The sequence below is a fragment of the Protomyctophum parallelum genome, assembly GCF_964188405.1.
Source record: "Protomyctophum parallelum genome assembly, chromosome: 8".
In the NCBI taxonomy this organism is placed as follows: domain Eukaryota; kingdom Metazoa; phylum Chordata; class Actinopteri; order Myctophiformes; family Myctophidae; genus Protomyctophum; species Protomyctophum parallelum.
In genome coordinates this window covers 47,703,464-47,729,867 of record NC_139703.1, presented here as the reverse complement: position 1 = coordinate 47,729,867, position 26,404 = coordinate 47,703,464, and the positions used below count along the sequence as shown (strand labels likewise).

Sequence of the window (26,404 nt, the reverse complement as noted above, 5' to 3'; positions counted from 1 at the left end):
GGATGGCACCCCGATAAAGCCCCCTGAGAGTGGGCCAGCCTGCCACACACAGAGATGCCCCCTCCCTCGGTATGCAAGCCAGGCTTCCTGGTATACAGACTCAGGAACAGCTTATTGTCAGCACTTGGTCTCTGTCGGTGTTCCCGTCAGCTCTTACGGGGTGCTGCGTGCGTGCGTGCGTGCGTGCGTGCGTGCGTGCGTGCGTGCGTGCGTGCGTGCGTGCGTGCGTGCGTGCGTGCGTGCGTGCGTGCGTGCGTGCGTGCGTGCGTGCGTGCGTGCGTGCGTGCGTGAAGAAGATGTATATGCATGCTCCTCAGGTGCCTTTGTGCTATAGTCTGTGCTGCTATGGGCATGTACAGTATATTTGTGCTATAGTCTGTGCTGCTATGGGCATGTACAGTATATTTGTGCTATAGTCTGTGCTGCTATGGCCATGTACAGTATCTGTATTTCATACTGAACGAAAACCCTGCGTTCTGCTCACTTGCTTCAAAACTCAGCTTACTTGATTTACTGTCTGTAGCTGTGGTGGAAGTGCTCAAAGGGTTTCATCTAAATTCGACAAAAGGCTGTCTTCTCTGATCCCCTTGACTCTCTGGCTAGTGCTAAGATAAAGATTACGCTTCATTAGCTTTTAAAGCTAATAAGTTTAAGCTTTTAACCCATTCTGACTCGGCACCCATTTTGGTGTTAGCATCATGTTATGCTTTAGCTATTGAAAAATAGCAGATCTACAAGCTCATAGCGCGCCACCGAGTGGCGCGATACGAGCTTGTAGGTCTGCTATTTTTGAAAAATCGAAGAGCGACTGACATTTTTTAGAATCTGATCTCAGGTCAGAATGGGTTCATCAGACCAGTGTGTGTCCAGTGGAAACCTCGTATGAATCTGATCTCAGTTCAGAATGGGTTAAGGTGCATATGAGGGGCTCACAACGTACCGCGTCACACAAGACATCACTTTCCAGTGTCCAGCTGTCCACCCTCTAACCACTGGGCTTACAGTATTACTGTAACATTACTGTAACATTACTGTCCAGCTGTCCACCCTCTAACCACTGGGGGTTACAGTATTATCAGCACATCTCTTGGTGTCCGATGAAGGGATCATTAATTGAAATCCTCTCAGTAGTAAAACGTTCAGTCGGTGTTCCTCCAGTCCGTCCAAACTCTAAACCAAGGCGATATATATCCCTGTCCCTCTGCCTACTTTATCCTATAGAATTTACTGGCCGTTTTATGAGCACATTGAATTGGCTTGTCCCGCCAACCATTTATGTTTAGTGCTCATCCACTCCACATGTTGGAGTTAGAGTGCAACAGCGGTTTCTTGGCACGCGGTGTGACACGCTGTTCATTACCGGCGGACATCCATCTGCGACGCTTTCCTCATGAATCTGATTGACCTTTTCTTTTCGCTCTATGCGATTCACGGGTAAAAGGCTATAGGCACCTATAATCCATTCTGACCGGGCACCCATTTTGGTGTCAGCATCATGTTATGCTTTAGCTATTTAAAAATAGCAGATCTACAAGCTCATATCGCGCCACCGAGTGGCGCGATACGAGCTTGTAGGTCTGCTATTTTTGAAAAATCGAAGAGCGACTGACATTTTTAGAATCTGATCTCAGGTCAGAATGGGTTCATCAGACCAGTGTGTGTCCGGCGGAAACCTCGTATGAATCTGATCTCAGGTCAGAATGGGTTAATCCCCCCCCCCCCCCTTACCCCACGGATGAATGGCTGGGTATATCTCCTGTCCCCGTCCCATGCTTTATGCTCTGTCTGAGCAGAATGAATGGTGCAATACTGAGAGGGGTCCAATAAAGGGGGGGGACAGGGGGGTGTGGAGGAGGTTGGGGGGCCGAGACGGCGAGATGGCTGCCAGTGTGGTAATTACTCTATTAGCAAAATGGGGGGGGGGCCCTAATCGCCGTCCTCTGACACAGCACTAATTACAACGCAGGGGTGATGAACTTTATCAAAGCTCTGCTAATTCACGTTTAATGGAAGCGCAGGACAGAGAAAATTCATGGAAGATAGCGATGTGTTAATATTCTGCTGATAGATTGACATTATACGTATATACGGCTATATTTATATTTAGCAATAATTTATGCATTGTGGTTAGCAGGCTTCCGTCACAAATATGCAGCAAGAGGAGCGTCATATTGTGTTGTCCTTCAAGTGTTGTCTTTTTGTCTCACATTGCCTTCTGGCGTGCCTTCTGGTGTGACTTGTCATTCCTCTGATCCGCTGTGCATTCAGACACTGAAACAGTCATTCCTCTGATCCGCTGTGCATTCAGACACTGAAACAGTCATTCCTCTGATCCACTGTGCATTCAGACACTGAAACAGTCATTCCTCTGATCCGCTGTGCATTCAGACACTGAAACAGTCATTCCTCTGATCCGCTGTGCATTCAGACACTGAAACAGTCATTCCTCTGATCCACTGTGCATTCAGACACTGAAACAGTCATTCCTCTGATCCGCTGTGCATTCAGACACTGAAACAGTCATTCCTCTGATCCGCTGTGCATTCAGACACTGAAACAGTCATTCCTCTGATCCGCTGTGCATTCAGACACTGAAACAGTCATTCCTCTGATCCGCTGTGCATTCAGACACTGAAACAGTCATTCCTCTGATCCGCTGTGCATCCAGACACTGAAACAGTCATTCCTCTGATCCACTGTGCATTCAGACACTGAAACAGTCATTCCTCTGATCCGCTGTGCATTCAGACACTGAAACAGTCATTCCTCTGATCCACTGTGCATTCAGACACTGAAACAGTCATTCCTCTGATCCACTGTGCATTCAGACACTGAAACAGTCATTCCTCTGATCCGCTGTGCATTCAGACACTGAAACAGTCATTCCTCTGATCCGCTGTGCATTCAGACACTGAAACAGTCATTCCTCTGATCCGCTGTGCATTCAGACACTGAAACAGTCGGCCAGCTTCCTTCACAAATAAGAGCTGTGGAAAAGTAGTTAAGGAGGTGAGAGTGGTGGTGGTGGTGGTGGTGGTGGTGGAGGAGTTAGACGCCATCTCCGTCCATCTCATTCTTATTCTCTATTTGATCGCGGAGGCTGGGGTTGGGGGGGCTTAAGAGGCTGAGGTAGGGTCAGGATCACAGCAGCAGGGGGGCTGACAGCCGACTTCCTCCCTGACAGGAGCCTAATGGAGAGCTAATAGGAAAGAGGGGAGTGTCAGCCCCCCTGTGCCTCGACCTTGACATTAGACTGTGGTTACTGTGGGTATAGGAGGCAGGTGGGTGGATGAGGGTGGAGGGGGGTCTGCTGCTGGGGACTGAGATGACATTCGAAGCGGGTGTAACAAGTAGTTGTCTCTCTCTCTCTCTCTCTTCCTGTCTTTCTGCTTCTCTCGGTGTCATTCTAATCTATCTGTGATTCTACCTTAATTCATTTGACTCTCCAGTAGTCAAATTAGTGCTGCAGGACATGGAGAAACAACAGTACTTAAATCTACTTAAGTGTGTGTGTGTGTGTGTGTGTGTGTGTGTGTGTGTGTGTGTGTGTGTGTGTGTGTGTGTGTGTGTGTGTGTGTGTGTGTGTGTGTGTGTGTGTGTGTGTGTGTGTGTGTGTGTGTCTTCAGGACATATTTTTTTATAACCTTGATTTAAAATTTAGATTAGTTTCCTGGCTTGAGTTTAATTCAACTTTTTTATAAATGTAGCACTTGCTCTGTTATTTTGTCAATTTTAATAGCTTTAAGATTTTAGGGTCGGCAGTTAATTGGGAGTTTTTTTTTAGTAATTATTATTATGGAGAGAATTACATGCTCCTTCACCATTTGATGACTAGCAATGTGAAGTTTCACTATTATTATCGATAGCCTTTCTGATAGCCTTTACTCTCTCATTACTTAGTTGTGTGTGTGTGTGTGTGTGTGTGTGTGTGTGCGTGCGTGCGTGCGTGCGTGCGTGCGTGTGCGTGTGCGTGCGCACGCGTGTGCGCGATGCCACTCGATCATGTCACTCTCCTTTCAGTCTCTGCCATAGATCAGAACACCATCTCCACATAGATCAGAACACCATCTCCACAGAGACAGCTAAACTCTGTCCATACGTATCATTCGGAGCAGAGGGAGAAACCTGCTGCCTGATCAATCTGAACCTTCATTAAAAGGCTGCCTGGCTCAATGCAACCTTACACCATATCAATACTATAGCGCCACAGAAAGACATCCAGAGCTGTTAGGCAGCCCAACTGTCATTAACGAGTGGGCACAGTGCCAAAGGCCGCTTGCTTTCCTATAGGCCACTTAGGCTCCCCCCGCGGTCCACGAATACAGGTCAGGACAGACAGATGGACGGTCTGGGCATCTGTCCCGAGGAGGGAGCAGAGGGAGATGGATCTGGAGCCATGCAGGAGGAGACAGCCTATACTCACAGCAGAGATGGATGTGGGCCTTGTTTGTTGACTCCATGCGGTTCCACACTGCTGCGGCTCCACCTGCAGTCATCTGGGATTTCATTCTGTCAACCGTATATAAACCTGGAGGGTTCTTGTTTATCCCATTATGAACGGGCACCCATTTTAGTGTTCGCATCATGTCGTGCTTTAGCTATTGAAAAATAGCAGATCTACAAGCTCGTATCGCGCCACCGAGTGGCGCGATACGAGCTTGTAGGTCTGCTATTTTTGAAAAAAATCGAAGAACGACTGACATTTTTTTAATCTGATCTCAGGTCCGAATGGGTTCGTCAGACCAGCGTGTGTCCAGTGGAAACCTTGTATGAATCTGATCTCAGGTCAGAATGGGTTCGTCAGACCAGCGTGTGTCCAGTGGAAACCTCGTATGAATCTGATCTCAGGTCAGAATGGGTTCGTCAGACCAGCGTGTGTCCAGTGGAAACCTCGTATGAATCTGATCTCAGGTCAGAATGGGTTATGGACGTGGAGAATGAATGGATAAAGAAACCAAAATAAACACTAAATGCTCTCTTTCCCCCCCTCGTTCTTTTACTTTAAACTTCACAAATCAGCTATAAGGCTTTTTGCCATGGTGCCCTAGTGGGAAAATCATTGTTGTCGGATGACGCTCTGTCTGCTTCTGAGCAGGGCGAATGGGAGGCACATAAGTGGGCATACATGGAGAACGGACCGTAACTCACATCTTTGTGTGGAGGTCTCCCCCTCTGTACTCCAGTCTTAACCCCTTCTGACCTGAGATCAGATTCATACGAGGTTTCCACTGGACACACGCTGGTCTGACGAACCCATTCTGACCTGAGATCAGATTCATACGAGGTTTCCACTGGACACACGCTGGTGTGACGAACCCATTCTGACCTGAGATCAGATTAAAAAAATCGTCGTTCTTTGATTTTTTTCAAAAATAGCAGACCTACAAGCTCGTATCGCGCCACTCGGTGGCGCGATATGAGCTTGTAGATCTGCTATTTTTCAATAGCTAAAGCATAACATGATGCCAACACCAAAATGGGTGCCCGGTCAAAATGCGTTAACCCCCTGTGTCGGTCCGACGGGGGGTTGTGGGGCTGAGGAAAACAGGGTGTGCCTTTGTAAAAAAAAAAACATAAGCTCTCAACAAAGGTTTGGAGAAATCCAGCGAAAGAGAGTGAGAGGGAGGGGGGGTTATGACAGAGAAGGAGAAGAGTGACAAAGTATATACCAGAGGTCTTTGCCTCTCTACTCCCCCCAAGGGCATGCTTAACACCAGATAAGATGGTCCCCGTGGTGCCTATATATTCCCATTAGGCACCCCAGTGTTATCCAGCTTTGGGATGTGTGGAGGAAGCCAGTAATGGAGGCAGCTGACAACCATCGTCCTCAGCCCAGTGCTACAAGTGGCCTCCTGCGGGGTAAAACATCCTTTCTCCCCGAGGGCCTTGTCAACATGAGCCCTTTTCTTTTTAAAGCAAAGTAGAATAGAATATTAAAAATAATAACTTGTGCGGTATAGTTATGACAGTAGCTCACTTCCAGTGTATTGATTAAATCCGGGGCTCTGTAATTCATCCACGAGGCGGGTGGCAGTTGTTTACAAAGATTTGGAAACCGATATTGTCTGTAATCATCATTAAGTTGGGGCATTAGCAGCAGCCCCCACTGCAGGCGCTAATTTGATGACGGGAAAGAGAAATAGGATGTAATTAAAACAGAACAGATGACAGTTTAAAACCTTTGGGTCCCGTGGAGTATGCTGATCTCATTTCACTGACATGGGTAGAGCTGTCAAATAAAGGAGCCGCGCCTGGGGTGCAGATCACAGCGGTTTGTACAGCTATCTCCTTTCTAAATGTCCTTGTTGGTTTAGATCAGCGCTGCTGACCATTTCAGTGGTGCTTATCACATCATGCTTTTTTAGACACAAACAGATGCCCCCTTTTGATCAGAAGCTATTGATGGATAGCTCTCGTTGGAGGGCAAAATACATTGAAAATGTATTTTGATACAAAATACAAATACTGGGTCAAAAAAGTTATCTAAATACAAAATACATCTTCCATCCCCATCGAAATACAAATTACAAAATACAAAAAAGTATTTCAAATACGTATTTCAAATACATGTATTTCAAATACTGCCCATCTCTGATGGGCAAAATATATTGAAAATGTATTTTGATACAAAATACAAATACTGGGTCAAAAAATGTATTTAAATACAAAATACATCTCATTTCTTCCATCTCAGCGAAATACAAATTACAAAATACAAAAAAGTATTTCAAATACGTATTTCAAATACATGTATTTCAAATACTGCCCATCTCTGCACGTAGGAGGTAGTTGGACCTGTCTATGGTCGCATGGTGTCACGTAGGAGGTAGTTGGACCTGTCTATGGTCGCATGGTGTCACGTAGGAGGTAGTTGGACCTGTCTATGGTCGCATGGTGTCACGTAGGAGGTAGTTGGACCTGTCTATGGTCGCATGGTGTCACGTAGGAGGTAGTTGGACCTGTCTATGGTCGCGTGGTGTCACGTAGGAGGTAGTTGGACCTGTCTATGGTCGCGTGGTGTCACGTAGGAGGTAGTTGGACATGTCTATGGTCGCATGGTGTCAGTAGGAGGTAGTTGGACCTGTCTATGGTCGCATGGTGTCACGTAGGAGGTAGTTGGACCTGTCTATGGTTGCATGGTGTCACGTAGGAGGTAGTTGGACCTGTCTATGGTCGCGTGGTGTCACGTAGGAGGTAGTTGGACCTGTCTATGGTCGCGTGGTGTCACGTAGGAGGTAGTTGGACCTGTCTATGGTCGCGTGGTGTCAGTAGGAGGTAGTTGGACCTGTCTATGGTTGCGTGGTGTCACGTAGGAGGTAGTTGGACCTGTCTATGGTCGCATGGTGTCACGTAGGAGGTAGTTGGACCTGTCTATGGTCGCATGGTGTCACGTATAGGAGGTAGTTGGACCTGTCTATGGTCGCATGGTGTCACGTAGGAGGTAGTTGGACCTGTCTATGGTCGCATGGTGTCACGTATGGAGGTAGTTGGACCTGTCTATGGTCGCGTGGTGTCACGTAGGAGGTAGTTGGACCTGTCTATGGTCGCATGGTGTCACGTATAGGAGGTAGTTGGACCTGTCTATGGTCGCATGGTGTCACGTAGGAGGTAGCTGGACCTGTCTATGGTCGCATGGTGTCAGTAGGAGGTAGTTGGACCTGTCTATGGTCGCATGGTGTCACGTAGGAGGTAGTTGGACCTGTCTATGGTCGTGTGGTGTCACGTAGGAGGTAGTTGGACCTGTCTATGGTCGCATGGTGTCACGTAGGAGGTAGTTGGACCTGTCTATGGTCGCATGGTGTCACGTAGGAGGTAGTTGGACCTGTCTATGGTCGCATGGTGTCACGTAGGAGGTGGTTGGACCTGTCTATGGTCGCATGGTGTCACGTAGGAGGTAGTTGGACCTGTCTATGGTCGCGTGGTGTCACGTAGGAGGTAGTTGGACCTGTCTATGGTCGCATGGTGTCACGTAGGAGGTAGTTGGACCTGTCTATGGTCGCGTGGTGTCACGTAGGAGGTAGTTGGACCTGTCTATGGTCGCATGGTGTCACGTAGGAGGTAGTTGGACCTGTCTATGGTCACGTGGTGTCACGTAGGAGGTAGTTGGACCTGTCTATGGTTGCATGGTGTCACGTAGGAGGTAGTTGGACCTGTCTATGGTCGCGTGGTGTCACGTAGGAGGTAGTTGGACCTGTCTATGGTCGCGTGGTGTCACGTAGGAGGTAGTTGGACCTGTCTATGGTCGCATGGTGTCACGTAGGAGGTAGTTGGACCTGTCTATGGTCGCATGGTGTCACGTAGGAGGTAGTTGGACCTGTCTATGGTCGCATGGTGTCACGTAGGAGGTAGTTGGACCTGTCTATGGTCACGTGGTGTCACGTAGGAGGTAGTTGGACCTGTCTATGGTCGCGTGGTGTCACGTAGGAGGTAGTTGGACCTGTCTATGGTCGCATGGTGTCACGTAGGAGGTAGTTGGACCTGTCTATGGTCACGTGGCGGTGTCACGTAGGAGGTAGTTGGACCTGTCTATGGTCGCATGGTGTCACATAGGAGGTAGTTGGACCTGTCTATGGTCGCATGGTGTCACGTAGGAGGTAGTTGGACCTGTCTATGGTCGCATGGTGTCAGTAGGAGGTAGTTGGACCTGTCTATGGTCGCATGGTGTCACGTAGGAGGTAGTTGGACCTGTCTATGGTCACGTGGCGGTGTCACGTAGGAGGTAGTTGGACCTGTCTATGGTCGCATGGTGTCACATAGGAGGTAGTTGGACCTGTCTATGGTCGCGTGGTGTCACGTAGGAGGTAGTTGGACCTGTCTGTGGTCACGTGGTGTCACGTAGGAGGTAGTTGGACCTGTCTATGGTCGCATGGTGTCACGTAGGAGGTAGTTGGACCTGTCTATGGTCGCGTGGTGTCACGTAGGAGGTAGTTGGACCTGTCTATGGTCGCATGGTGTCACGTAGGAGGTAGTTGGACCTGTCTATGGTCGCATGGTGTCACGTAGGAGGTAGTTGGACCTGTCTATGGTCGCATGGTGTCACGTAGGAGGTAGTTGGACCTGTCTATGGTCACATGGTGTCACGTAGGAGGTAGTTGGACCTGTCTATGGTCGCATGGTGTCACGTAGGAGGTAGTTGGACCTGTCTGTGGTCGCATGGTGTCACGTAGGAGGTAGTTGGACCTGTCTGTGGTCGTGTGGTATCACGTAGGAGGTAGTTGGACCTGTCTATGGTCGCGTGGTGTCACGTAGGAGGTAGTTGGACCTGTCTATGGTCGCATGGTGTCACGTAGGAGGTAGTTGGACCTGTCTATGGTCGCATGGTGTCACGTAGGAGGTAGTTGGACCTGTCTGTGGTCGTGTGGTATCACGTAGGAGGTAGTTGGACCTGTCTATGGTCACGTGGTGTCACATAGGAGGTAGTTGGACCTGTCTATGGTCGCATGGTGTCACGTAGGAGGTAGTTGGACCTGTCTATGGTCACATGGTGTCACGTAGGAGGTAGTTGGACCTGTCTATGGTCACATGGTGTCACGTAGGAGGTAGTTGGACCTGTCTATGGTCGCGTGGTGTCACGTAGGAGGTAGTTGGACCTGTCTATGGTCGCGTGGTGTCACGTAGGAGGTAGTTGGACCTGTCTATGGTCGCGTGGTGTCACGTAGGAGGTAGTTGGACCTGTCTATGGTCGCATGGTGTCACGTAGGAGGTAGTTGGACCTGTCTATGGTCGCATGGTGTCACGTAGGAGGTAGTTGGACCTGTCTATGGTCGCGTGGTGTCAGTAGGAGGTAGTTGGACCTGTCTATGGTCGCGTGGTGTCACGTAGGAGGTAGTTGGACCTGTCTATGGTCGCGTGGTGTCACGTAGGAGGTAGTTGGACCTGTCTATGGTCGCATGGTGTCACGTAGGAGGTAGTTGGACCTGTCTATGGTCGCGTGGTGTCACGTAGGAGGTAGTTGGACCTGTCTATGGTCGCATGGTGTCACGTAGGAGGTAGTTGGACCTGTCTATGGTCGCGTGGTGTCACGTAGGAGGTAGTTGGACCTGTCTATGGTCGCGTGTTGTCACGTAGGAGGTAGTTGGACCTGTCTATGGTCGCGTGGTGTCACGTAGGAGGTAGTTGGACCTGTCTATGGTCGCATGGTGTCAGTAGGAGGTAGTTGGACCTGTCTATGGTCGCATGGTGTCACGTAGGAGGTAGTTGGACCTGTCTATGGTCGCGTGGTGTCACGTAGGAGGTAGTTGGACCTGTCTATGGTCGCGTGGTGTCACGTAGGAGGTAGTTGGACCTGTCTATGGTCGCGTGGTGTCACGTAGGAGGTAGTTGGACCTGTCTATGGTCGCGTGGTGTCACGTAGGAGGTAGTTGGACCTGTCTATGGTCGCGTGGTGTCACGTAGGAGGTAGTTGGACCTGTCTATGGTCGCGTGGTGTCACGTAGGAGGTAGTTGGACCTGTCTATGGTCGCGTGGTGTCACGTAGGAGGTAGTTGGACCTGTCTATGGTCGCGTGGTGTCACGTAGGAGGTAGTTGGACCTGTCTATGGTCGCGTGGTGTCACGTAGGAGGTAGTTGGACCTGTCTATGGTCGCGTGGTGTCACGTAGGAGGTAGTTGGACCTGTCTATGGTCGCATGGTGTCACGTAGGAGGTAGTTGGACCTGTCTATGGTCGCGTGGTGTCACATAGGAGGTAGTTGGACCTGTCTATGGTCGCGTGGTGTCACGTAGGAGGTAGTTGGACCTGTCTATGGTCACATGGTGTCACGTAGGAGGTAGTTGGACCTGTCTATGGTCGCATGGTGTCACGTAGGAGGTAGTTGGACCTGTCTATGGTCGCGTGGTGTCACGTAGGAGGTAGTTGGACCTGTCTATGGTCGCGTGGTGTCACGTAGGAGGTAGTTGGCTGTGTTCAGGGTCTGACTTGAGGTGGTTAGGCCAGAAGGACAATGAGCCCTGGTTGATTTGTCTGTAATCCGTTTAGTTGAGATGTGACACACGGTAGGAGGGCTTTGCCTCCGGTCAATAAGTGCCAATAAGGAACAGCCATCACTCAGCAGGCTGCCCTGTCCACCAGCTCGCTGGCTTGTTTCAGCTGTCATGCCCCTGTCGTGGAGACACAGGCAATTGAACCTCTCTCTCTCTCTCTCTCTCTCTCTCTCTGTCGGACACATCACAAATGGCTTTCCCATACAGAAATTCAATAGCGCAGGAAAAGGGAGAACGCTTGCGGACTATGAAGCAGGCCATAGTTCTCCCCCCAGACTTCTGAATAAACCCATCCAAACAGCTAAAGTATTTACAAAACACCATTGACAGTTTCTCATTCGCCTCAGCCTTAAAACCCCTTAGAGGCGGGGCCACTAGGGGGCTGTGGGGGTGTTGAGGTTTTGGGGGTGGGGGGCTGCTGATGGGGGTGTTGAACTCGATTTGGGGACAATCGGACCTCTGTTGGTGTTCTCTCTACCACCTCTCCATGTTCCTTTTTTTCGTCTCTCTTGGAGCGTACGGCAGGGGTGTGGGGAAAGGGGGGCTGGGAGGTGGTGTCAGATGGGGAGGGAAGGGGGGTAAATGCCATGACCTCTCAGGGTCAGCCCTGTATGGAGACCCCCCCCCCCGCCCCCGCCCCCGTCAGCCCCCCCCCCCCACCCTCACAAAAACTCACAGACCACCACGCTAGCCCCCGCATGCCGCTCCCGTTGCTGCTGGAAACAGAGAGAGGAACTCAAGACAGGACGGTGAGGAAGAGTAGAATGGGCTTTAAACTGGTCCCTTAAGCCAGCATTGGGTGACTTCAATTCAGAGCTGATGGTGGTGTCACAGAATGTTCTATTCTGCAACAGTTTTGTGACAGTGTTATTGTGGTGTGGCAGCAGCCCAAGCTCATTATGAGGGATATCTTTGGCTTGTGTTAGTTAAACTAGAATGAGACAAAAAAAAACGCAGGCGGTAGCTGTGAGATGTCCCCTCCATGCTGTCCACCACAGCTGGGGCCAGACCATTAGCTGTGAGATGTCCCCTCCTGTCCACCACAGCTGGGGCCAGAACCATTTTAATTTGAATGTTGCTGTTCATGCTGCTCTCTTTCCGTCAGATTTGAGAGATAATTAGCTTGGCTGCTGTTCTCGCCTTTGTGTCCTGTCTCGTTGGAGAGAGAGAGAGAGAGAGAGAGAAAGAGAGAGAGAGAGAGAGAGAGAGAGAGGTTTAGAATCTGATACGCGCTTTTGTTTTGTGAACATAGGTTTTCGGTGTATCAGACAGTGTGTGTGGGTCTCAGTGTGTGTGTACATGCTGTTTGCCGATGCCAGTCTGTGTGTCTGGGTGTGTATCTGCAGTTATGTGTGCGTAATATCTATCTATCTATATCTATATCTATATCTATATCTATATCTATATCTATATCTATATCTATATCTATATCTATATCTATCTAGATAGATATAGATGCTATTGTTTATTTGTGCATGTATTTATCTGTTCATCTTTGTGAATGAGTATGTGTGCAACACTGTGCGACACTGTGCGTGCGTGCGTGCGTGCGCGCACGTGCACACATACAAGGGCAAGAGTGGTGTACATTTATAGTGGAGACTCGAGAGCAGCAGATGCAGGGAGTCTGTCCGAGCCCTTTGTTCTGCAGTGAGATCACTTAATGACTGGGCCTTTTGTATGAACTGAACTGACACCATCATACTTGCTCCATTTCTCTTTCTCCATTCCTTCCTCGCCTCCTCGTTATTTCTACCTCTCCAATCATCCAGCATCCCTCCCACTGACATAGAAAACATTTGGAAGATAACGCACCATGTGTTATTGTACATGCATGGAAATGGACACGAGGCTTCCTGCATGGATCTGTATGCAATATTCATCTGACTTTCTGTAAGGGTTTGGAATGGATAAAGCTTCATGTTCAGGCATTGATGTATTGGCGCTGTACTGCGGCGACATGGGCATAAGGGCTACGCTTGCATGCGGGCTCTTTGTCTAAGACAAATGTCTTCCTCTAGGGAGACAAATAATAAAGAACCTTGTACAGTAGTTGTACAGCATGTAAGGAAGGATAGAGGAAAACTATGCTTTCCACTTCTTTGATCACCACTATAAATAAACAACGAATGTTTCCACACTATAGTATCAAATACAAGACCATGCAAGTGTACATTCGCAAGTGTACATTCGCTCTCCGTCATGAAATCTTGATTATTTTCCCCCAGCCACCAGAACAGCCGATTCTTTCATTCCCCAGTCATTCTGAAGCACTGCTTAGAGCTAGAGCATTATGTAGAGCTAACATTGACACAACTCCCTTATATCGTCATCTGCCTAACTGAGCTGGAATGTATTATTGGTTGGCCTGGTAACAGAGGGCGCCTCCCCCAGATGGAGCTGCGTCAGTGCATTTGGACCCTTCTCATCAAATCTCTTGTGAATATAACCTAGTTGCATGCAACTTAAATGCAGCTTCACACAGCTTTGTGTGAGTATGACTTTGTGTGCGTGCGTGCGTGCGTGCGTGCATGTGTGCGCGCGTGCGATGTTCCATGCTTCCAGCCAGAACACATCACGGATACACCCCATTCAAGACAGCGAACCAGACTCGGTGCAGAATTAATGATGTGTTGGACTCTAAAATTACATTCACATTCATATTTCACCGTCTGGGCAGCACTTTCCTTCTGATATGAAAGAGAGAGTCTGTGTCATCACACGCACTGCACTGTAGTACACACACACACACACACACACACACACACACGTGCACGTGCACAGGCAGAGTTTAACCATTATTGAGTTCAGAATATTTCACACATGAGCCCTTGCTTTCATCATTGGCAAAAATCTAATTTAACTCACACCTTTTAGAGTGCGACCATTGCTCTATTGTGTTGGCTTATTGAAACGGAAAATTGCCATAGAGATTCTGACTGTCGAGCTAGACCGTGTGCCGAGTGCTGAGCTTATCAGAACCTTGGGGTAATCTAAATGAAATCTTCCTAGTAGCGAATGGAATCCATCGGCCTCCGCGCTATCTCTTGTCATTCTAGACTATTAAAGTTTTTTATTAGGAAGCAAAAGCCCATTTGTCAGGAACATGACTGTGGTCCTATTTTTAAACCAAAGAACAGTGCAGAGTTATCCGATGAGATTTGGCCATTATCGGTCCTGGGGCTTGACAGCGCTGATGGGTTGTGTTGACATATCAGGAGAAGCCATTGTTTATTTAGATCATTACATTTTCAAAGATATTTTTGGGTCTTTTTCTGTCTTTATTTGGTAGATTGTGATCTACCAGTAGATCACAAAGGCTGAGCAGGTAGATCACTTTGCCGTGTATCTATCACCCCCCACCCCCTCTCTCTCCCCATTTTTTGTCACCATACTGTACACTTGTACAGTCTATCCAATAAAGGCAGAAAAAGCCCCAAATATACATCTTTAAAAAAAAAGAAACGTCAGTAGCATTTCCAAGTTATGCAAATCAAAACAGTACCAATTCAAGCTAGAAAGTTATACAAAACAAAACAGTATACCAATTCAAGCTAGAAAGTTATACAAAACAAAACAGTACCAATTCCATTCCCCCCCTCTATTTCCCATTCCGAGTGTGTTTTTCTTATGTATATCAGTAATTATATGTAACGCCAGCACGCTATTCAAAAGCTCCTTCGGGTACTTTTTTTTTTTTTTTTTTTAAGATATTTTTTTAAGACAGGAAACGGGAGAGAGATGGGGGGATGACATGCAGTAAAGGCCGTGTCGGGTCCGGGAGTCGAACCCGCGGCACACTGCGACTGGATTACCAGTCCGGTGCCCAGACCGTTACGCTACGGCCTGGGCCTCGGGTACTTTTTTTAACTATTTTCAGCAATGGGATACAAAAATATGGGTGGGTAGATCTTGTTGACCTGGTCATTTTGAAAGTATACCTCTCAAGTCAAAATAGTGCCCCTAGTGTACAGTAAGCTGACAGGAAATGGGGGGGAGGGGGGGAGCGACACGCAGCAAAGGTCGTCGGGATTTGTAGTCGAACCCACAACACGCTGTCAGTCTGGATTAGCTCAGAGGTCATTGGGCAGAAGAATTCACACGGGACACAGCTGTGTTCCTGGGATGTATATGTGATGATGATGTTGGGTATTTAATGTGACTGACAGGCCAGCTTCTAAAGTTACTTGTACAGTATATGTTTCCATGGCCATGGCTTCTAATAGTGCAGCAGAGATTTGAGAGAACGTACTTTTTGACGAAAGATGACAGTGGCTGTTGAAATACATTTTGTACAGTGTTCAGCACTTATATTTCCCCATAACCATATTGACATCATTGACACATGATTACGGAACCACATAGGCACGCATGCACACACACATACCTACACACTACAAACATGGATGTGCACGCACGCACGCACGCACACACACACACACACACACACACACACACACACACACACACACACACACACACACACACACACACACACACACGCACCACCACATAAACTCTTCTCAGAAGGTCTGACATACAGGCACGCCATTGCAGCAAGATTAGCATCTGAATGCCAACTGTTGTTAGAAAATTCAAGGGTCCTTGGAGATTTTGCACATTCTAGCCAGTGCTATACAGGCCAGTGGGAACAAAGTCACACATTAGCAAAGCTCTGCCAGCCTCAATTATGACCAAAGGGATTGGCTTGATGCTGTTGCAACAGGACTAGTGCATTCAGGCCTGGTTGTGTCTATTTTAACATTCCTGCCGTGCCATTTCCTTCATGCCTGCACCAATAGACATTGGACTGAAAATTCCTGTTGAGAATGTAAAAGAGATTCAGCGGTTTTTTACTATTGCATTCGCTCTCAATTCATTCTATTTTCCACAGAGCATGTTTGGGGAACATTGCAGTGGAAATGCTCACACTTTGTTCTCACCAGACTCTATGCCTTGACTCTATGCCTATGTCTCTGTCTCTGTCTCTGTCTCTGTCTCTGTCTCTGTCTCTGTCTCTGTCTCTGTCTCTGTCTCTGTCTCTCTCTCTGTCTCTGTCTCTGTCTCTGTCTCTGTCTCTGTCTCTGTCTCTGTCTCTCTCTCTGTCTCTGTCTCTGTCTCTGTCTCTGTCTCTGTCTCTGTCTCTCTCTCTCTCTCTGTCTCTGTCTCTGTCTCTGTCTCTGTCTCTGTCTCTGTCTCTGTCTCTGTCTCTGTCTCTGTCTCTGTCTCTGTCTCTGTCTCTCTGTCTCTCTGTCTCTGTCTCTGTCTCTGTCTCTGTCTCTGTCTCTGTCTCTGTCTCTGTCTCTGTCTCTGTCTCTGTCTCTGTCTCTGTCTCTCTCTCTCTCTCTCTCTCTCTCTCTCTCTGTCTCTCTGTCTCTCTGTCTCTCTCTCTCTCTCTCTCTCTCTCTCTCTCTCTCTCTCTCTGTCTCTATCTCTCTCTCTCTCTCTCTCTCTCCCCCTCTCTCTCCTCTCTCTTTGTGTGTTTTGCACTCTCACCATCTTTGGACATTTGTTATAGATCGAGAAATAGAGAAGTATGACTTCTTTATGTTGGTGCGATATTTCCTCCAGGTTTCATGCACGTTATGAGACAGGCATGATTAAATTGCAAGTGTGTGTGTGTGCTATGACTCATGCTTCTGCAATATGTAATAAATGTTTTTTTGTTCTCATATTCTCTCTGAGGGTGGCACACTCCTGGAGGTGGGGTGAGGGGTACGCATAGCATGAATCAGCCTTTATGCCCACATCAAAGCCCCAGGTGTTTTATTTATAGAGGGGAAAAAAGTACATTAACGCCTCTGCAAAGTATTTGGTAAGATTTATCACTTCATACTCTTGTTGGCTTCCTCCCCACTACTCACTTGGGCTGTAGAAGTTGGTGTATTCCGTTGTTGTGTGTGTGTTGTTGCAGAGTGTACTGTAAACCGTCTGTCTCTGTGGTGGCTGTGTTTCATCCCTTCGCTCGCACAGTAGCCTCCGTATCCACACTGTGACATAGCCATCCCTCCATGGCTCTGCTGTCATGGCATTTATAATTCAGTGTTATCAATAAAAGATGGACGGCATTAACTTTTCATCAGACGCTGCAGTGCTGCTGGCTTCCAATGAGCTCTTTGTGCAGGGAGGACTTTAGTGTAAAAGTTTGCTGCTCTCTGTTCTAGGCATCATTTGGGTATTTGTATAACCTTGATGATCTTTGATCCTCACACATGTTTCTAGAAGCCCATTCCGTGTGATCTTATATTCTGTACTCTTCTAGAGATCACACTATCTCTACCACCTCCTCTCTCTCCAAAGCCTTTATAATGAGCTTTGCTGAGAGTCACATTCACGCAAGTTTTTCCCGTGCTTCTAAATGTCTAAATGGCAAAATTCCCACTTTCGTTTCTGATGCGGCTGAATCAGCATTGCTGCCTCACCGTTCGTTCACTTAGTGCAAAGAGCTGATCTGTGCAGCTTTCTGTCTTAAGTATCAGAAACAGTGTTAAATCACCGCAGCCGATGGAAACAACATTCCGTACCTTGGCGTCTATGAAAGCACACAAAACCATCATGCCGTCTGTCTGACCTAGGGAGGGACTGGCGTGGCTGCAATCAGCTGTTTCATGATCACTGTCACTCGATCCTGTAGGTTTACACTCTATAACATACGACGAATTAGACCGTTCCTCACCCAGGAATCAGCCCAGCTCCTAATCCAGACAACAGTCTTGTCAAAACTCGACTATTGTAACTCCCTCCTTACTGGCCTACCAGCATGTGCACTTAAGCCTCTCCAGCTGATCCAAAATGCCGCAGCTCGCTTGGTCTTCAACCAGCCAAAATTCTCACATGTCTCCCCCCTGCTCCGCTCCCTCCACTGGCTCCCGGTCGCTGCCCACACAGAATACAAAACTCTGATGCTGGCATTCAAAGCAACCAAAGGCATGGCTCCCCCATATCTTGCAAGTATGATTGAACCCTACAAACCCTCCCGCGCACTCAGATCAGCCAACGCAGGGAAGCTGGAAGTACCCTCACTAAAAACGCCGGGACAACGCTCCACACGTCCCAAACTCTTCTCCCTTCTGGCTCCAAAACTGTGGAATGCACTTCCCATTGCAGTCAGAACTGCAGCATCACTCCCAATCTTCCGCCGTAGTCTGAAAACGCACCTTTTTAGACTCCATCATGGCCCATAGCACTTACCCTACCCCCTTAGATAGCATTTCTGTAGACTTAGATAGCATCTGATACAGACTTATAGCATGTTATGATTGTAGACGGCACTATAATTGCATTGTATATAGTCATAGCACGCCATAGTACATATGTATAGCATAGTAGTATATATATATAGTTTATATGTATAGTCTCATAATATAGATATTCCACTGTTACTTTCTTAGCTTACGCATGTTTCATGATAAATGCTTTTTTGTGATGAATTCCCATGCTTTTTGTTCCTGCTTAATGTAAGTCGCTCTGGATTAAGAGCGTCTGCTAAATGCCTACATTGTAAATTGTATCATCAGTTTCCGATTCTGCAGTATTACACAGTATCCTCGTCAAGGGAGGTGTTGTTTCTGCTGGAAACACGTTTACTACTTTATATTGTCAATGTGGCGTTTGCCACCCGTAGAGAGGAACAATATGAATAGATAAAAGAGAACAAAAACAGAAGGAGCGTATGAGTCAGCTGATACAAGACTGTAAATCCAATTATTTTCCTATCAAGAGGGAGAAGAGGCCTCATGGGGGGGGGGGAGGGTATCAGGAAATATCCACTGCTTTGATTTATACTTGGTTGTGCATCGTGTCGCAGATCTACAAGATCACAACGCATTGCACTGCGACGCGTTGTGAGCTTTCAGATCTGCTGTTCCATGAAGTATGACGGGCCCTTTAGCATGCACGACATTCACACAGTTGACTATAGATAGATGTGTACAATGTGTGAGAAATGTTGCTGGATGGATATTGTAAATTCATGGCTATATTAAGCACACTTCCTTCATCTGTTCTGCCAACATCAGCTTCTTGCACAACTGTTCAACAGGAAGTACCTTCTCTTACCGCAGAACCATTCTGAAAGAGGAATCTACTCCAAAGAAGGAAGCACTCGTGGTAGACAGTCTTCATTTGAACACAGAGAATTTATTCTTCACATGTCCCTAAAATTAATGTCCTAGACGAATTTTTTGATACTTGCAGGAGAATACTGTTTTGGAGACAGACTTGGTTAAGTATTTTGACTTCCTTCAACGAGGGTTTGTATGTTTTTGTTTTCTTATTTTCTCCCTGTGGCTTTCCTTGCGGCTGGTACCTTGTTTTCAACCCATGCGAGTCATGAGAGGGATGGGGAATTTGAGAGGGGTGGGGTGGGGGTGTTGGGGATGAGAGAAAGATGCCGGGAGAATTTCAAACAGCTCACCACTGAGGGTCAGAGCTCATGTATTCCTGAGGGGAAACAACCGCATGCCCTGCAGAGAAGAGCAGGAATTAAACCAGAGCAAACACAGCTTGTGTGTGTGTGTGTGTGTGTGTGTGTGTGTGTGTGTGTGTGGGGGGGTGTGGGGGTGTGGGTGTGGGTGTGTGTGGGTGCATGTGCATGTGCATGTACGCACACACGTATATCTATGTTCCCTCCCACTTTGTATGCATGGCATTTGAGGGCATGTGCGTGCATATGCGTGTGCATGTGTTAGTGCGTGCTGATGTGCGTGGGTATATGTGTTCACTTCTTATCTGCATGCGCACATAAGATAAGATTTTAAGGAGGAAGGGCATGAGGGAGTGAGAGCAATGGGGAGGACCTAACCCAGTGACATATAGCTGCCTACAACCCAGACCAGAGAGGAACAGCAAGGCTCTGTGTCAGACAGGGGAACTCATTTTATTCGGGCATGGCGTGAATGCTCACACTCACCTCATCTGCAGTGAGTGTGCCTGGAGATACGTACGTTCCACGCGGCTTGGGTTCCTTTGCCATTAGCAAGCTGATTAAAGAGGTAACGATTATTACTCTTGTCACCTTCCCTCAAATTTCCATGTGCTTATCAGCTACTCTATGCACATGCACACACCTCGGTGCGTGGTGTTGTTATGATGATAAATGACACGGTGAGGTTGTTGTTAAGCAGTGTGCTGCACTCTCCCAGCTGAAGGAGTCTGCAGACGGGCTGTTGTTGTCATCTTCTAGGATTTACTCTGAGAGCTGCACTCTTCCTGTGGTGCACACGCACACACACGCACACACACACGCACACACGCACACACTCACAACGTGAATATTGAATACTCCCAGAAGTACCTCCCAGTCTTGGCTGCTCTGATTATGTGATATATTTTTTTTTATTGTTGTTTTAATTAGTTTTTCATACACTTCTGTGTGCTCCTAGAGTACATGATGAGATGTACCCAATAAATACCTTTTGAATTCTGAATCCTGAAGGTTTTGTGTCAGACCTCACTGAATGATAATGAGATGAAAGTTAACAAATACAAATACTTTCATTTTACAATTATGATTTACTATTAAAAGATGTTACGTGTGTAGACTTATTTCACAGTTACAACTAGCGTTACAATCTTTTTATTTTCGTATTGTTTTTATTGTCATTGCCGGGGTAGACAATACATTTTATACACAAGCACAGCATAGCATCATTCGGTTATCAGTACAAAGTTCACATTGTCTCCCCAAGGAGACAGCAGCAACATTAAAAGTAACACATTTGAAAAATAATAATAATCATAAATAATAATACTAACAATAATAATAATAAAGTGAAGAAATGTAAACATGAAAGACAACATCTGATCGAGTAGTTCAGTCAACGGACATTAAAAATCACACCAGTGTGAACCAAGTGGTGCAACTCCCGTCTATTGGTTCTCTGTATCGTTCCAATTTGTATCGTTCCAATTTCTTCTCTGTATCGTTCCAATTTCTTCTCTGTATCGTTTGCGTCCAGCAGGTGGCAGCCATGTCACATACTTCTCTCGTTCCAATTTCACACATGCGCACACCACTCATGCTCATGGTTACAGGTACACACACAGGTACACAGGTACACGGTCATTGCAAGCTGGATGTAGAAGTGGTTGCACCACTTAAAAATAAGAAAGAACAGGAAAGATGGGAAGGGGGGGGGGGGTCCATCAATCAAAGAGAATGATAAATAGTATATGCGAGTTACAGAACGTACCATACATATTTTTATAAATACTGTCACAGTGGCCCAGGCCGTAGCGTAACGGTCTGGGCACCGGACTGGTGATCCAGTCGCGGTGTGCCGCGGGTTCGACTCCCGGACCCGACACGGCCTTTACCGCATGTCATCCCCCCATCTCTCTCCCGTTTCCTGTCAGCCTACTGTCTGTCCCTTAAAAAATCAATAAAAGGCGTAAGCCGCAAAAAAAATATCTTAAAAAAAAAAAAAAAAATACTGTCACAGTGCGCATCTACCCACATATTGTACAATCATATCACATTAAACATTCATAATCTCTTTGTAGAAATATATCTTGGTAATGTTAAATCTCGATGCGTGCGAAGGGCGTCCATTTCTTAATAAATTGCTCATTTCGTAGCCTCACCAAATAAGTAATTTCTTCCATGTCTCTAATTTCTTTTACTTTATTCAGCCATTGTTCGTGGGTTGGAGGGTGTTTTCATAGCCAATTTATTTTGATAGTCTTTTTGGCAATACCTGGAGGAGGTACACCTTTTTCCTACCTTCAAACCCAGTCGGCACTACTCCTAGAATAGCTGTCAAACACTCTCATTAAAAACATTATTCCAGAATTGTTACAATCCTTTTATTTAGCTTCAAACAATATCATGAAGTTGAGGAACCTTTTTATTTTCAAAAGACTAGAGGAGGAATCATTTACTGTGAAACTGTTTATATCATGACACTTGTCAACCCCTTGTTGTTACTACCTTGTTTGTTGAGATTACTTTAGTTCAGTTCAAACAACTTTATCTATATATTGGCACAATGTTAACTAATGACACTTTCCATGTTATATATTATTATAGAGGAGCATAGTATTGAACCACTTAAACACTATATAATTTGTTGACCGGGCTCCTCAGATGTCTATAGGTTCCCTTCTTTCTTCCCTCTACATTAAATCTCTTGAATTCATTCTTCATTGAATTCGCCCATTTTTGCCAAACGTTCGAATGTTACATACGGACGTTAGTCCGACATATGTGGCCGGTTAAGACTCACCGTGGCTTCTGCGTGCAGAGTTTGGGGTAGGGTGTCGGACTATTGCGTGTCGGACTGTTAAGATGTCGGACTAAAGATATGCATCCTAGGGTTCATGTGGGTAATTTACAGAGAGCCAACAATTCCCCGATGACCAAGCACTGGTGACAGCACTGACAGCAGCATGGAAAAACTCCCCTTCAATGGGAAGAAACCTTGAACCTAGCTGGCTGGGGAGAGAGAGAGAGAGAGACAGAGAAAGGGAGAGAGAGAGACGGTCTACAATCTACATTATCAAGCGAGTGCTTCTCTCTGTTTGTAGTGAGACGGTTGCCATGGCAAACTCAGTGGGGCTATGCTGGGAATGAGTTGCAGTTATTCTTGTATTAAGGTAAATAGGTCGGCAGTATAATTTTTTGCAAATAGCATGCAGACATTAAGAGAAGTATGGTTGTCTTGACATTAATCTTTTTTATTAAACATACACAGGGTGGGCAGAATTGGCAATTATCTGCACACTTAGAGGCAATTTACTCTCATGGAACATGTAAAGTGTGCGTGCCTTCCTGGTGATAGTGTCACATTAACATTGTGCTGTTTCATATTATTCTGTTGTGCACAATAACATGAAGCAGCTCTCTCGATTCACTTTCTTCTGAAGCTGTATTTTTGTTCTACAGATCTTTGCCTGTTGAACCATCCCTATCATATTCAGGACAATCTTAGACTTCCCTCTCTGCCTCTATCTCTCTGTCTCTCCAATGTTTCTATCTCCCTGTTCAGTGACCCATGTCCTTGTTACCCCTCATCGCATCCTCTCTACCTTCCCTCCCCCCCTCTTCATCAATGGGGAAGAGGTAGAAAGAGTTTCCTCCTTCCGGTTCCTCGGGACCACCATTCATGAATCCTTATCATGGGATCTTAACACCAGTCTCATAATAGGTCAATCACACCAGCGTCTCTATTTCTTGCGGCAGCTTAAGAAGTTTAAAGTCAGCCAAGCAGCCATGACTCACTTCTACAGGGCCACTATTGAAAGTGTTCTCACCTTCTCCATGCTTGTCTGGTTTGGTCACACAACCTCTCAAGACAAATCAAAGCTGGAAAGAGTAGTACGTCGCGCAGCAAAAAACATAGGATGCAGCCTCCCTACACTTTCCTCACTCTATTCCACCAGAATAATTAGGAAGGCAAATAAAATCATTGCAGACAACTCCCATCCTGCACATCACCTCTTCAATCTCCTCCCATCAGGCAGGAGATATAGAAGTATCCAGAGCTCAACATGTCGCTTCAGAGACAGCACTTACCCCGTAGCCATTAGACATCTGAACTCATAGATATATGCAGATAGCACTTTAAAAAAAACTGAATGTAATTTCCTATGCTGCTGGTTTTTGTATTGTACTGTCCTTCTTATTTGTGTATCTATGGTTGTCTGTATATGTTGAGTATGAACCAAGACAAATTCCTATCAACTTGTTGACATGGCAAATAAATTATTGAATCTTGAATCTACCTTGTGTTTCTCTCCTTGACCTCTGACCTCCAGCTCATCCCCTCATCTCTCTCCAGGGGTGGTGAGGTCTGTCTTGGCCCCTGGCCCAGGTCCATTAGCCCCAGCCTGGCAGCCTTGTGCTCATCACCAGAGATCATTACACCCAGGCAATGACACCGGTCTAATGCATCATTAATGATTGATTAACGAGCTGATCTCAGACCAAATGGGAGCATTTGTACGGAAGAGCACCCTGTAATGGCCCTGCAAGGCTTGCATCTGCTATTTTTCATTGTGTGTGTGTGTGTGTGTGTGTGTGTGTGTGTGTGTGTGTGTGTGTGTGTGTGTGTGTGTGTGTGTGAGTGTGAGTGTGAGTGTGAGTGTGAGTGTGAGTGTGAGTGTGAGTGTGAGTGTGAGTGTGAGTGTGAGTGTGAGTGTGAGTGTGAGTGTGAGAGAGAGAGAGAGAGAGAGAGAGAGAGAGAGAGCAGATGAAAGACTCCTATACAACAGATAGGCCTGTCATAGGCCTGTGTATACAACACTAAAAGACCTCTTAGTGCCCTCCGTGTTCTGGGTGCGCTCCAAGTTCATTTGTCTACGTCCACACACGATGGGACAAACAAATACCAATTTATTTATATAGCGTGTAACTTGAATGAGTAAAACAAAAAATCTTTAGCTATATTAAATTTGTAATTTGCACTTTGACCTACTCTTTTATGCCTATTGAGTTTGAATGTATCTATCTATCTATCTATCTATCTATCTATTTAATTCATTCTATTCTTTTATTTATCTTTAAATGCCTTTCTATGCCTTATGTAAAGCATTTTGCAATACAAACAAACTCGCCTTGGCCCTTGCCACGCAGTATGAGTAATTGAGTATGCTAATGTTTCTGTCCTTTCTTACCATCATCTTCTTTAGCTACGTAAACTACTGTATAGCCGTGTATACATACCGCATTCTTACACACTTTCACAGTTGTATTGACATTGAGGATTTGACTGTATATTGTTGTGTGTTGTGTTTTTATCTCCCAGGTTGAAGTGTGTGAGCTGCAGGCAGACGAAGAGGAGGTCGCTGCAGGCTGTAGAGTGATGGCAGGGTGGGGGCCGGGGGCCCTGCTGCTGGTCCTGGTATCCCTCGTCCTCCCGTTGGCCCAGGGCTCCGGCTATCTGTCTGGGCATCGCCTCAGGTCTCGCCTACAGAGGGACCGCCATATCCGCAATGTCCGTCCCAACATCATCCTCATTCTCACCGATGATCAAGATATGGAGCTAGGTGGGCATCTCTTTTCTCTCTTTTCATGCTGTGTGCGTGTGAGTGTGCGTGTGTGCGTGCGTGCGTGTTTCCAATAAAATAACCATAATGAAAATGATCCCTGATATTGTGTTCATAAAGCATGAACAAAGAAAGATCTTGAATATTGAGATAAGTCGATAATTGTACCTGCACTATACCTGTATGGAACAAGTCTTCTTACACTGACCGACGATCAGCCCTTAGTGACACTGTCTGACACATACACAGACACATTTTGTATTTTATTGAAAACTTGGCACACCCTTTGGGTGAAAGTGAAATTGTTTTTGGGTCTGTGTAGTTTAGAGGCCCCTCGATTTGTGATTAAAATGGGGTAGATTGGACACTGCGTTAATGAAGGCATTTTTTGCAAAGCGGGCCTCTTCTAATAGTAGCCATCCAGAATGTAATCTGGAAAATCTGACTGATACATCTTGATCACTTGACTCCAGAGATAATATATTTGACACAATTGCGCCGTCTGACATATACGCAGACATTATCCACATTACGTTGCGACAGTAAGGGTGAAATGTGTTTACTGGTGTTAAAATGTAGACCTCATTTTCCTATATTTTGATTGATTTCTAATAAGAAGCTTACACCATCCTGATACAATACAACATAACAACCGCGTAGCTCTGGTCCGTAAAGTACCGTTTAGACGTGTGGTGGGGGGCTCAGAGTGCGTCCACTAAGGAAAGTAGGCTTTCTAATGACACAACCCGCCTTTGTTTTGGTGAGTAGCAAAAACGTTCTTTTTATTTACGCTAAAGACGAGAGGCTGGTCTGCATTTATGCGAGCGGTGGAAGTCGAGAGTAACATAGCTCTAAATGCAACGCATTAGAGCTATGGACCAGAGATTACAACCGTGTATTGAATTCACATACAGTAGGTAGGTAAAATATTTTATCACCCATACTGGGTGATAAAACGCTTGTGGATTCATTGTAAAAGATGAAGTAATTGGAAGAGGGTTCCTCTAAATACCTGGTTTAAAGAATATAAAGACGAAAGGGTACTATACAGTCCTCCAAGAATATGTTAAACTTAAATGGGAAAAGGAGGCAGTCATTGTTCTAACAGAGGATGAATGGCTGTATATATGTGTAATGTAGCCAGTAGCCACCACTTCTAGCTCTGGCCTTTGGATAGCGTTTTAATGGACAAACATGATTAGGTTCCTTATTACTCAGAGAAGAAAGTACTTACAGATACAGAATGGTATACACCGGACTCAGGTTATTGCAGAAAATGCAATAATTACATATTCTGGGATTGTCCAGCAATCCAAATTTACTGGCTATAGAGATTGTATCAGATATCAACTCAATAATGGAAATGCTTGTCAGAAATATAATCGAAAAGTACACTGGATAGTACTGTCAAAAGATATAAGCTAATTTAGATCTAAT

The 26,404-nt window shown here is 46.2% G+C and overlaps 1 protein-coding gene across 6 annotated transcripts in view; it reads left to right on the top strand.

The window, feature by feature from the left end:
• The window catches only part of sulf2a (sulfatase 2a), a 59,420-nt gene that overhangs the window by 13,992 nt on the left and 19,024 nt on the right, over positions 1-26,404 (top strand). For 3 of the 6 annotated variants that reach the window (XM_083770731.1, XM_083770729.1, XM_083770730.1), the window contains one exon: positions 24,727-24,967. In XM_083770731.1, coding sequence (XP_083626857.1) covers positions 24,784-24,967 — 184 coding nt within the window. In that variant the 5' untranslated portion in view covers positions 24,727-24,783. Of the gene's footprint in view, positions 1-19,185; positions 19,205-19,808; positions 19,975-24,726; positions 24,968-26,404 lie in introns of those variants that run through there. The other 3 variants (XM_083770728.1, XM_083770727.1, XM_083770732.1) reach the window with 2 other exon arrangements.